This window comes from Pithys albifrons, chromosome 14 (assembly GCF_047495875.1).
Source record: "Pithys albifrons albifrons isolate INPA30051 chromosome 14, PitAlb_v1, whole genome shotgun sequence".
NCBI lineage: Eukaryota > Metazoa > Chordata > Aves > Passeriformes > Thamnophilidae > Pithys > Pithys albifrons.
Window position 1 is genome coordinate 1,959,162 of NC_092471.1, and position 12,965 is coordinate 1,972,126.

Consider the following 12,965-nt stretch of genomic DNA (forward strand, 5'->3'; position numbering starts at 1 on the left):
TATTTCTTGGGCATTTCCCCAAATCATCTCTGAACTGAAAGAAAATATCAATAAAATATCCCAGGCTGTGGGAACTGAGCCCCTTCACAAGTGACTCCCTCTGCTTGGAGGATAATTGGGATTTTTACACTCCAGATCAACATTAACCTTTTTTCTGGGATGTATTGAATAGTCAAATGGTGATATCTAGTGGTGGTTTCCTTTAGTACCTTTCAGGTCAGGATTTCCAGAGCTTTACAACCATTTTGCAGCTACATCTCAAAATCCACCTTTTTTTTTTTAAGGATTAATTCCCACAGAAAGGATGCCCAGGTTTGCAGAATAACAATTTCCATCAGTTGATGTTCTTCTATTCTGCAGATTAAAATCTGGAAGGACTCAAACCCTGAAAGGCCAAACCCTTCCCTTGGGACTATGAAGGATGGAATACCAGACAATCAGTAAAATATCAAACACTACCTGCCTGTATTTTCCATTCTTTTCTCTTTTAAACAGGATAATGCCATTTCCTTGTCAACTTGGCATGAAACTAAACCTGACTTATTTTTTCACCCAAAATTTTAAATACTGAGCTGCTTCAAATGGGCTGAAATCTGATTTTTAGCACAGTGTTCCTTCCCTTTCTCCACATGTTTGTACATGATATTGCAATAGGAACTTTTTCTCTCTCTTTTCCTCCTGTTTTACATAAAGCTTTCCAAAATTCAGCTTTTTGCTTGTAATTAACCTAATTTTCTTTCTCTTTAGGAGAAAATCCTCACCACTTAATCCCTGCCTGCTTTTCCCTTTTGTTTGTGGTAACTCCATCAATCTGTGGGGAATGTAAATCACTTGTGAGGGTCAGGGCTTGCTTGATAAATGAGTGCCCAGGTGGTATCAGAGCTCTCCACTCCCCCCTGGGACACCCTGGTTGCCTCCTGTGAACCCCAAGAGGCCCAAACTCTTCCTTCTTCCATCCTGTCCCATGTGGGAATTGGGGATATTCCCTTTCCCTTGAGGGAAGGCAGAAAGTCTGGAGGAGTATTGGATGCTCTGGAGCAGCCTGGGAGGGGATTTGTCTCTGGAGCTGAATTATTGAAACTTGCCCTGAATGTGTCAGGACTCCTGGGTGAAAATGCCCATCAGGGCTTTGTTTTCCTGGGCATTTATTTTCTCTTTAAGGTGAAAATTTGTAGCTATTGTTGCAGTCTGTTAAATTGCACTTTCTTGGAAACAACCTGGCGTTGCAGGACTGTTCCTGGGGCTTTATTTGCTGGTGTTTCAGTGCTCTGGGCAGGTGAGCAGAGGGTGGAGGAGCTGCCCAGGTGTGGGAGGGACCCCAAAGGCAGCCCAGGAGGGAGCTGAGCCTGGCAGGGCTCTGTCTGCGCTGCTGCTCCTCCTGCAGGTGGGTGCCAACAGCGCCTTCCCCAGCACAGCCCCGGCCGTGCCGGACTGAAACGGGCCCTGAATCCGGGGAGCTCCCACTGGGAATGGAAACTGCGATGGACACAGGAGCAGAGAGCTGGGGGGGTCACCTGGAGCAGAGAAGGCTCCAGGGACACCTGAGAGCCCCTCCCAGTGCCTAAAGGGGCTCCAGGAGAGCTGGAGAGGGACTGGGGACAAGGGATGGAGGGACAGGACACAGGGAATGGCTTCCCACTGCCAGAGGGGAGGGATGGATGGGATATTGGGAAGGAATTCTTGGCTGTGAGGGTGGGGAGGGACTGGCACAGGTTCTTTGGAAGAGCTGTGGCTGCCCCATCCCTGGGAGTGTTTCCCTGTCTCTCACTCCAGTGTTGGGGCACCAGGGCTTTGCTTTCCTGGGCTCTGCCTATTTAGGGATCCTTGATGCCCCTCAGAACATTTCTGATTTTGTGCAATAGTGTAGGATTTCTTAATGTGCTGTGTTGTTCTCCCTGCCCATCTGTGATCCCACACTTCTTCTTTCCACTGCCACGTTTGAGGCTCACAGAGCAGTTACTCATTTGCTCTCTGTTGCTCAATAGATAAAGCTGATGTTTCAATTATTCATTGCTAATCTGAGAGGTAACAAAAGTTAACAAAGAGAGAGAGAACCCAGACTGTCACTTTTTGTTTTCTGTGTACATAAACTTAGTGCTGTGCTTCCAGTAAGTGAGATTTGTGAATGTCATGGAACAGGGAACAGGACTGCAGACTAATTTCCTGGAAATCTCGCCTTGAAGTTCTAAATTAACAAATTTTGTTCCTCTTCCCTGTTAGTTGAATTATAAAAAACCCTTTCCTGGAATAGAAAGTGAGAACATTCATGTTGTATATGCAAGATTGGTGCAAATGAGGCTGGAGAACATTCTGGGGGGCTGTGTGTGCTGGTGGTGCTTGGAGAGCCACAGCTTGGTGAAAATGAGGCTGTAGGACATTCTGGGGGGCTGTGTGTGCTGGTGGAGCTTGGAGAGGCACAGCTTGGTGTAAATGAGGCTGTAGGACATTCTGGGGGGATGTGTGTGCTGGTGGTGCTTGGAGAGGGAGAGGCACAGCCTGGTGCAAATGAGGCTGGAGAACATTCTGGGGGGATGTGTGTGCTGGTGGAGCTTGGAGAGGGAGAGGCACAGCCTGGTGCAAATGAGGCTGTAGGATATTCTGGGGGGATGTGTGTGCTGGTGGTGCTTGGAGAGGGGCAGCTTGGTGTAAATGAGGCTGTAGGACATTCTGGGGGCTGTGTGTGCTGGTGGTGCTTGGAGAGCCACAGCTTGGTGTAAATGAGGCTGTAGGACATTCTGGGGGCTGTGTGTGCTGGTGGTGCTTGGAGAGCCACAACTTGGTGTAAATGAGGCTGTAGGACATTCTGGGGGCTGTGTGTGCTGGTGGTGCTTGGAGAGCCACAGCTTGGTGTAAATGAGGCTGTAGGACATTCTGGGGGGCTGTGTGTGCTGGTGGAGCTTGGAGAGGCACAGCCTGGTGCAAATGAGGCTGGAGAACATTCTGGGGGATGTGTGTGCTGGTGGAGCTTGGAGAGGGGCAGGCACAGCTTTCCCTTTGCTCCACCCCAACCATCCCACAGGTCACTGGGCACAGGCACAGCCTGAGAGGCCTCTGGGACACATTTATTGACTGTTTTTATATAACAAACCCACCCCAGGCAATGGCCACCTGCTTGTGCTTATTCCACAAGGAGAAACCAAAGGCTGCGGGTGAAGGACTTCAAGGCAAGCACAGACACCAAAGAGTGTGTGGGACCTCAGTGGGGAGTGGTCCCCATGGGAGCTGAATTCCATGGGTTGGTTATCCATGATGGCACTTAGAAGGAGGCACAATGTGCTCACACCTCTCAGGAGGGAGTGTGGGCAAGGAGAAAGTCTTATGTTTTGGTTTAATCTTACCATTGCATTTGCTCCATGTCATGTTGTTCAAATTCCCTTTACACCCAGATTTTTGAGGGAAGTCCCTGAGGTTCCAGAACACCCCCTGAGCTCTGGGGGGTTCACCCCCTCCCTGCAGCACAAAGTGACTTCTCAGTGTCTTGGTGGCCTCTGAGGTGCTGAGGAAACCCCCTGTTGTGGTTTGGGGTTTTCTGTTCCTGCTGCCCAGAATAGCTGTGGTTGGGATCCTGCCCAGAAGGGGAAGTGTCTGAGGGGCTTGGAGGTTTTTGGGCAAGCTGGAGGAAAGGTTTACTTCTGAAAAAGTGTAGGAACACTGAAACATCATCTGGGTGCTCCCAAACATGGTCTGGGTGGTCTCTAAACGAATGCACAGAGTTCAGCAAGGCCCACCAAAGGGTTTCCCAGGGAAAGCCAAGGGCTTGCACTGGGATAATCCCCTTGTTACCTGTGGGCAGGAGGTGAGTGTTCCCTGGGGGCAAAAGATGCAGAAATGTGACATTTTTATTGCAGGAGGCTGAATTCTGGTCACTGATCCCACATCCCTCTGTTCTTCTCCCAGTCCTTATTCCACCAGAGCAGGATGCCTGTCAGTCCAACTGTGGGATGAGATTCCAGCCTGGAAACCCTCAAACATGGGAGAGAGCATTACATTAGGAAATAAATGCAAGCCTGTCCCTAAACACTGGATCAAATGGTGCTCACATGAAACAGTGGCTCAATAACGTCAATAACCTCTGCAAGAGGAACAACATTTGTGTTTTGTTATCACAGAACTTTGGGAAAATGTTTTGGCTTTGGCTTTTGGTGTTTACTCAGAGCTGGTATATAATGAACAGGGACAAAAATCAGGATTTAAGGGAATGAACAAGTTTATTTATATAGAAGTTTAGGGTAAAATGATGCAAAAGGAGAAAAAATTGAGGAGTTTCCAAGCCCTCAAAGCAAAGCCAGGTTGGTGCAAGCCCTGTCCAGCCTGGCCTTGAGCACTTCCAGGGATGGGGAGTTCACAACCTCTCAGGGCAATTAGTTTAGTGGTTGAACTTGATGATTTTGGAGGTATTTTCCGAGCTCAATGATTCTAGGATTTTAGAAATCAGCTTTATTTGAGAAATGGAGCACATTTCAGTGCTGTCCTCTCTGCTGCCCTTCCTCAGGTACTGTCCCAATTGTTGTGGGGTTTTTTCTGGTTCTATTATCAAACAAATATTGATTCTACAGACAAACCCTTTCCCAGAGCCCTGCTGAGCTCCCTCCTGCAGCTGCTCTTCCCTCCAAGATGCAAACATTTCATTTTTGGCTTAAGGCAAATGCAGGCGAGTATTAACTTTCATGCTTTTTATTTTTTCCCCAAGGACAGCAAAACGATGGACCATTTTGGAGGTGAAGGGGAGTGGGAAGTTGGCAAAACTCCTTTTCCATGTCACCAAATGCAGCAAGTTCTCAAACTCTGAACTTTAGCTCTGAATCTTTCAGCAGAAAGAGGAAGTCTGATGGCTTGGGCTGCGAGCTCAGGCTTGGAGCTTCCACTGCCCTTCTCTCTGGCTCGCTAATTCCTTAATTACTTCTTAATTGCTGTGAAGAGCACTGTGTTCTCCCTCCTTTAGAGAAACAAGTGATCCTGTGTGAGATATTGGGAAGGAATTGCTGGCTGGGAGGGTGGGCAGGCTCTGGCACAGGTTGGGCAGAGGAGCTGTGGCTGCTCCATCCCTGGGAGTGTCCCAGGCCAGGTTGGACAGAGCTTGGAGCAGCCTGGGCTGGTGGGAGGTGTCCCTGCCCATGGCAGGGGTGGCACTGGATGGGCTTTGAGGTCCCTTCTCACCCAAACCATCCTGTGATCCTGTGAAATTCAAATGAACTCTGATAAAGTAGAGAGGAGCCACTCCCAGAGGGGGTCTCTGCATCTCCCCTGTCTTCCAAAGTCTGTCCTCCTCTTGCTCCACAAACGTGATCAGGAACAAGGAGCTCCTGCAGTGCTGAGCCCCAGGAGCTGTGTCTGGGTGACTCCCAGCACAGAACTGGGTCACCAGCCTGTCCCTGGCAGCTGGATTTTGGTGTCATTTGGGTGACCAAAGGGAGCAAACAGGCCATTGATCTGTCTGGACTCAGCCCCGGGCCCGCTCTAATCACGTGTGTGCTTTGCTCTAAATTTATCCCTGGAGAAACAGCAGCAGCACAAAGGGAACTTCACAACCAGACCCACTCTGGTTTTCTTCTCTGTGTGATTCAAATCTGTTAAACACTGTCACAAATAACTTTATTTTTCTATCTCTCCAACTATTCTAAGCAGCTCAGGTTTGGATGCCACTTTCAAGTGGTGAAGAGAGATGAAATTTCCCTCTGAGTCCTTCTCATAGGAAGAAACTTGAAGCAATTGTTGAACCTTCTTTGTCCCACACAGGTGGCTCCACCTGCACAGGTGACTCCACCCCTGCTGCTCTGTATTTAGCACAGTAATCTGAGGGATTTGCATGACTTCCCAAAGGAAAACTAATTATCGGGAATGTTGCTGCTGTGTGTTCTCTGTGGGGGAGAAATCCAGGGAAGCCCAAGGGAAGATGGAGCTGGTTTTGGATGGGGCTCTTTTATGGGACCTGTTCTGTCAGGTCTGTCTGCTTTAAGAAGGAAGAATATTTTCCCCCTCCAGGAAGGGTTTTTTGAGAGACTGGGAGCCAAAATATGCCCAGAGTTAGGACTGAAATGCCCCTTGTCTGGTCTGACAGGGGCATTTCAGACCTCAGCTGGCCTGAGGGTGCACCAGGCTTTTCTTGGAGGAAGCATCCCCAGGAGGGAGAATCTGTTTGGGATGTGGTTCCAACGGGTGCTGATCTCCAGCAGGATCTCCGGGCTGGAAGCCAATGGACCAGGGAGGGGGGTCAGTGTGGAGGAAGCATCCCCAGGAGGAGCCTCTATTTGGGATGTGGTTCCAACGGGTGCTGATCTCCAGCAGGATCTCCGGGCTGGAAGCCAATGGACCAGGGAGGGGGGTCAGGGTGAGGTGGAGCAGTTGCTCCTCCCTTTGCAGCCACCCACCCACGCCTGTGTCTGCACCAGCATTCCCAACGATTCCCCCAGCGGGAGCAGATCCAGGGAGATGCAGGGGATGGAGGAGCAGGGCTCAGGTGCCATCCTGCCCCTGCTGTGCTGCCTCCTGGCAGCCCCCCAGGTGGGTGCCCTGCAGGAGCTGCTGCTGGAGGACACGGCCCTGGAGAACATCAGCTGGGTGGGCAATGAATCCTCAGAGCACACCTTCTTCTCCCTGGACTACCAGCACGTGCAGGTGCCCTTCGAGATCACCCTCTGGATCATGCTGGCCTCGCTGGCCAAGATAGGTGAGGGTGGCACAGGTGGCTGTGGCCTCGCTGGCCAAGATAGGTGAGGGTGGCACAGGTGGCTGTGGCCTCGCTGGCCAAGGTAGGTGAGGGTGGCACAGGTGGCTGTGGCCTCGCTGGCCAAGGTAGGTGAGGGTGGCACAGGTGGCTGTGGCCTCGCTGGCCAAGGTAGGTGAGGGTGGCACAGGTGGCTGTGGCCTCGCTGGCCAAGATGGGTGAGGGTGGCACAGGTGGCTGTGGCCTCGCTGGCCAAGATGGGTGAGGGTGGCACAGGTGGCTGTGGCCTCGCTGGCCAAGATGGGTGAGGGTGGCACAGGTGGCCGTGGCCTCGCTGGCCAAGATGGGTGAGGGTGGCACAGGTGGCTGTGGCCTCGCTGGCCAAGATGGGTGAGGGTGGCACAGGTGGCTGTGGCCTCGCTGGCCAAGGTAGGTGAGGGTGGCACAGGGTCCTTGCCAGGCTTGGAGCCTGAGGTGACAAACCAAGCCTGTTCATGGAAATTATTAATAGTGGGGTTCATCTGTATCATTATATCTTTAATATTATATAGTTTTTATATATATGATTATATTATATAGAATTTTATATATTATAGAATTATATCTATAATCGATGTAAAATAATAATACTAATATTAATCATTATATCTTTAATAGATAAAGAATTATATCTATAATATATAACATTTAATAACATATTTTACATGCGCTATATATAATATATATTTATATATAGTATATATTATGTATAATGTTCTGAGTGCATTATTATATTTAATTATAATTAATAGTAGAATTATAGCAATTCTATGTTGTGTATATTTATACGTATATACATTGTATAATTCATTATACAATATTATGTTAATATAACACAATATAATATTAAATTATATGGAAATAATATTATTATATATTACTAATATTACTATAATAATATATCAGAATATCTATAATATTATATATAATGTATTACATGTTTTTATTCATTTATTTATGTTATGTACATATATATAACCCCCACACCCATGAATTATATTATGTTTTATATATATTTATACACACAGAGTGTTGTAATTAATCTCATGCTCCTCTTATGTGCCAGACATGCTGCCCATGCAGAAAATAAGTTGTATTTCAGTTGGAAATGCCCAAGAAAGGGCACTTTGCAGAACTTAGACCTGGCTCTGGAGTTTTTTCCCCTGCAGAAGTGGGCAAAGGAAAGTGGAAAAATATATTTATTTTTCTCCAGGGCTTGTGATCACTTCTGTTCAGTTGCTGCTATAAAAGTTATTTTACAGCACTTTTATTTTTGCCTCAGAAAGGAGAAGTCTTTGAGATTCAGTTCCATGAGAATTTTTCAGATGGAAATGGTGTTTTTAGATCCCAATTCTATTGACATGCGTGAAGACAAAATAATGGCCACAGATTTTTCAAAATGATTATTCCCATTCCAATTTGGTTTGTTTCAATTAATTTTCTTTTGACTGACCCTGACTGCTCGTGGTTGTCAGCATTTCTTTCTAACACTGGGCATTACCCAAGGCTGAATTGGTGGGGCTGATTTTTAGCTTTTTGGCTTTCAATGCTAATGATTAAATAATGTTAAAAGTGGACCCTGTTTATAAGCAATGAAAAGGCTTTTTGGGATTTCTTTTTAATGTGTAGAATGTTATTGTGTTTAAAATTAGCAGTTGCTATTTATGTTAGTGCTGAAGACATTCTGCTGACTTGATCACATCAGAAATAATTCCAAACACTTCTTTGTTCATGCAGATTATTTTTATATATGCAGATTTTATTTATTTATGCAGATTTTTAAATTTATGCAGATGATATGTCTATTTATCACCTAAATATACCAGTCTGACCTTACACTATGATGAGATGAGGTTTCTCATTCTGAGAAAGTTTGGTATTTTCAGCAATTTTCAGATTTTCTCACTGATTTGTGAGCGACTTCACCTTCCCTGGGTGTGTTTCTTCCTGCTGCTCCAAGCTGTGATTTGCTGCTGGTGGGAGCACAGGGAATCTCCTCACCCAGTGATGCCTTGAGAGACCCCAGAAAGCAGAACTCTGATTCAAGTTAGTGTGGGATAAAATAAAAAGATCTTTTGATGTTTAGGCTTAGGGCCTTCAGGAATACATGATGATGTGCTGTTTTAACTCTGCTTTCCATGGTTTTTATAATATTGTCCACCCAATCCCCAGTTCACACCTCTCTTGGTCCAACCCTGTCCTGCCCCTGGGCACACCATGATGCCAAAGGGATTTTGTTCTGATTTTCACATTTTGTAGGTTTTAGGAACACAGTAGTTGTAGATTTTTAGAGGGTTAATATTTCTAACAGTTTAATGCCTTTCTATCACTACCCCTGTTCCAGAACAGGGAGCTCAAATTCCTTTAGTTAATTAATCTTGTTTAGACTCCTTTCCAAGGTAGAGCTGAAGGATATCAGAGGCCCACAGAATGAAACATAAACACAGGTCAGAGTGACCCAATAGCCAGAACTGGATGAACTCCAAGAGACCTTTGTGTGCCCGAGGAAGAAGAGCTGATGAAGACAGAGGGTCTTGACGACCCCAGACCCAGTTCCAGGGGCTGGACCAAGGGTGGAACTGGGACTGGACTGAGAAATGTGTAAAGCAATGATTGGAGGGATCTTATTATAAAAGCCATGGAAACAAGAACTGGGACACATGGATGTCATCCTGTATTCCTGTGGGCTGTAGGCCTGGGATATTAAAGGACCTTTACTTTTTATCTTACCCTGCACTAACGTGGCTGAGTCCTGTTTTTGGGAGGGGCCACTCACGGCATCACCACATCAGGATTTGAGTCTGGGGGACAGTGGGGTCCTCTGTTCCTCATCTTCATCTTCCTCAGCACACGTAGGGCCCTTGGAGCTTTTCCAGTGTCCTTAGACCCCAAGGGTGTTGGCTCATGTTTATGTCTCATGGTGCAGACCTTCTGATATTCCTCAATTTTCTACCTTGAAGAGAAGTCTAAATAATGAATGGAATTTTAGATATTGATGTGGGATGGGGTTAGGATATATAAACATTGAACTGAAACTACCTGAAGGGAAGTTCTGGCCAGGTGGGGGTTGGTCTCTTCTCCCAGGCACTCAGCAATAGGACAAGGGGGCACGATGGGCTCAAGCTCTGCCAGGGGAAATTGAAGTTGGAGATCAGGAAAAAATTCTTTGCAGAGAGAGTGCTCAGGGATTGGAATGGGCTGCCCAGAGAGGGGGTGGATTCCCCATCCCTGGAGGTTTTTAAACTGAGCTTGGCCGTGGCACTGAGTGCCATGATCTGGAAAAGGGACTGGAGTTGGACCAAGGGTTGGACTTGATGATCTCAGAGGTCTTTTCCAACCCAATGGATTCTGTGGATGTGGCAGTGAGTGAGAATCCACCACGTCTTGATCCAACCCCACTGTGATCACCAGCCCAAGGCACTCCGTGCCCTGGGCTGGTGATCACAGTGGGATTGGATCAAGGATTGGACTTGATGATCTCAGGGGTCTTTTCCAACCCAGTCCATTCAATGATTAACACACTAAATCTACATTTTCACTACAGTTACAAGTACTTCTAAAATCTATAAAATTTAAAAATGAAAACCCACAACCCCCTGAGGCATCACCAACAAGGTTGGTGAGATAATCCCCCTTTTCCCTCTCCATGCCCTCCCAGGGTTCCATCTCTACAACAAACTCCCTTCTGTGGTCCCCGAGAGCTGCTTGCTGATCTTCGTGGGGCTCATCATGGGGGGGATCATCTACGGCTTCAACGACAGGTCCCCCCCAGTGATGGACAGCGACATCTTCTTCCTGTACCTGCTGCCCCCCATCGTGCTGGACGCCGGTTACTTCATGCCCAGCCGCCCCTTCTTCGAGAACATCGGCACCATCCTGCTCTACGCCGTGGTGGGCACCGTGTGGAACGTGTTTGGCATCGGCTTCTCCCTCTACGGCATCTGCCAGGTGAGGGCGTTCCGGCTGCAGGACGTGTCGCTGCTGCACAACCTGCTCTTCGGCAGCCTGATCGCGGCCGTGGACCCGGTGGCCGTGCTGGCCGTGTTCGAGGAGATCCACGTCAATGAGAAGCTGCACATCCTGGTCTTCGGGGAGTCGCTGCTCAACGACGCCGTCACGGTGGTGAGTGTTTGGGACGGGGGGTGTGGCAGTGGCTGGAGAAGTGATAGCGAAAATGCTTCGAAATAAATAACTGCTAAGAAGCTTTTTGTTTTATTTAGCAGCAAAGGTGTTTATTGACAACATTGGAGGCACAGCCAGTCCATCCTGGGCAAAAATTGCCTGACTTGTTCATGTAAAATGAGCCATTTCTAGTCTTAAGTTCATAGTTAACACCTTTGAATTTCCATATTAATGACTGGGTGAAATGTTGGGTGGAGCTTTCCTTTTGGCTTGAAATTTGGGTAGTGCTCTCCTGACTTCATCCCTTGGGTGGTCTTGGCACCTTCAGGGGAGCACAGCAGCCTTTGGGTGAACATCTCTTTGTATGTCTGGGGCAGAAATGCCTAGGAGTGCCACAGCAGTCCCCTGGTAGGACCCAGACCTCAGGGAAGGATGGTGACCCTGTACTTGGTGTCATGACGACGTGTGGCCACGCCTGGTGAGTATCTCACCAACTGTTTCTCTCTTTCCTTTCCCCCTCCAGGTGCTGTACAAGCTCTTTCGCTCCTTCTGTGAGATGCCCACCATCAAGAGCATGGATGTTTTTGCTGGAGTGGGGCAGTTCTTCGTGGTGGGGCTGGGGGGAGTGTTGGTGGGGCTGATCTTTGGCTTCACGGCCGCCTTCACCACGCGCTTCACCAAGGACATCCGAGTCATCGAGCCGCTCTTCGTCTTCCTCTACAGCTACCTGTCCTACCTCACTGCTGAGATGTTCCACCTCTCGGGCATCGTGGCGTGAGTTCTGCTCACCAACCATCCTGTCTGTCCTGTCTGCTCTGTCCCTCTCCTGGCTGCAGAGTGGCAGGCAAAGTTCTCAGCTTTGCTGAGCTGGAGCTCTGTGTGTGCCAGGGATCAGGGCCCTCTCCAAGGGTGACTCCACTTCCCAAATTGCACATCAAATTGCGAGTCACAAGCAATCCTGCTGGATCACTTGGATACCAATCCTGCTGGAGGGTTTGTGGAGGTTGTTGAGGAGTGTCTGTTTGAGCTCCATGGGTTTTGTTGGCAGCAAGATGTGGAGTAGGTTTGGCAGAGCCAGAAGAGCTTTCTTGGCTTCTTTGCTTATTTTCCATGTGGCCCAGTCAAAACCAACATGGGCAGAGTGACAAGGAGGTCTCTGACAGCTCCTTGGAGAGGTTTGGTCTCTCTTTCCAGCACGTCTGTTCTCACCCCCCTCCCCATCTGCAAGTCCTGTGTGGCCAGAGGGATGGGGTGGGAGCTGGGCATTCCCTGTGCAGCTGAAACCTGAGATATTCCTGCTCTGATGGAATTTTCTGCCTTGGCACCAGAGCTCAGACACAGCTCCTGGGTCCCTCTGGCCTCCTGAGTGAGGGTGACATCCAACACCTCCATGTCTCCAGCACTGCTGGAATTGTGACCGAGTTCAGTCAGAGTTGTCAGAGATCATTCAATTAATTTATTTCTTTTTTTACTGGGTAGGTCTTTCAATGAAATGAAGGATTTGGGGCCAGATCCTTCAGTTTTAAGAAACAAAGCTCCATGCATTTCACTGGCAGAGCAGGTGCTGACATAAAAATCAGATAGAGTGACCCCAAGGTCCACCAGAATCTCACCTTGGGAAGCAGAGAGAGATGAGAACCAGGGGTGATCCAGCCCTCCTGGTTGCTGTGGGCTGAAATCTGTTGTGTTGGGTTCTGCTGCCAAACCTGAGCCAGCTGAGGATCACAAGCCCCAAATGTCCCCCCACTGAGCCTGCAGTGGAAACAACTGTGCAGTGAGAACAGCAAAGGGAAACAGTAAAAGAAGTGGGTTCTGAGCTGGCACAGGAGGGTCTGGGAGGTCTATTTTAAACCTCATGATTGCTCTGGAGAGAAACCATCCCTGTGTCTTGCAGATTTCTGGGCTGGTTAATGGGAGCAATATTTGAGTGTTCCTGCAAACAATTCCAGCTGGAGGAATAGGTGGGAAAAGCCTATTTATAGGAGTGCAAGGCAGAGCAGGGAAATAAATATTCTGCATAATCATGGGAGAGCAGAAAACATTCAATCCTAATGGTGTCTCCTTCCATCAATCACTATGTGCTGTTCCCATTATGGAACCCATTTGCTGCTCTTTTGAATAATGCATTTTTTCCAAAGCC

The 12,965-nt window shown here is 48.1% G+C and overlaps 1 protein-coding gene across 1 annotated transcript in view; it reads left to right on the forward strand.

The window, feature by feature from the left end:
• The first annotated feature begins 6,141 nt into the window (after nucleotides 1-6,141).
• LOC139678687 (sodium/hydrogen exchanger 2-like) overlaps nucleotides 6,142-12,965 on the forward strand; it is a 29,249-nt gene continuing 22,425 nt past the window's right edge. Inside the window, 3 exon segments of the mRNA XM_071569716.1 lie at nucleotides 6,142-6,667; nucleotides 10,362-10,825; nucleotides 11,349-11,599. Coding sequence (XP_071425817.1) covers nucleotides 6,142-6,667; nucleotides 10,362-10,825; nucleotides 11,349-11,599 — 1,241 coding nt within the window.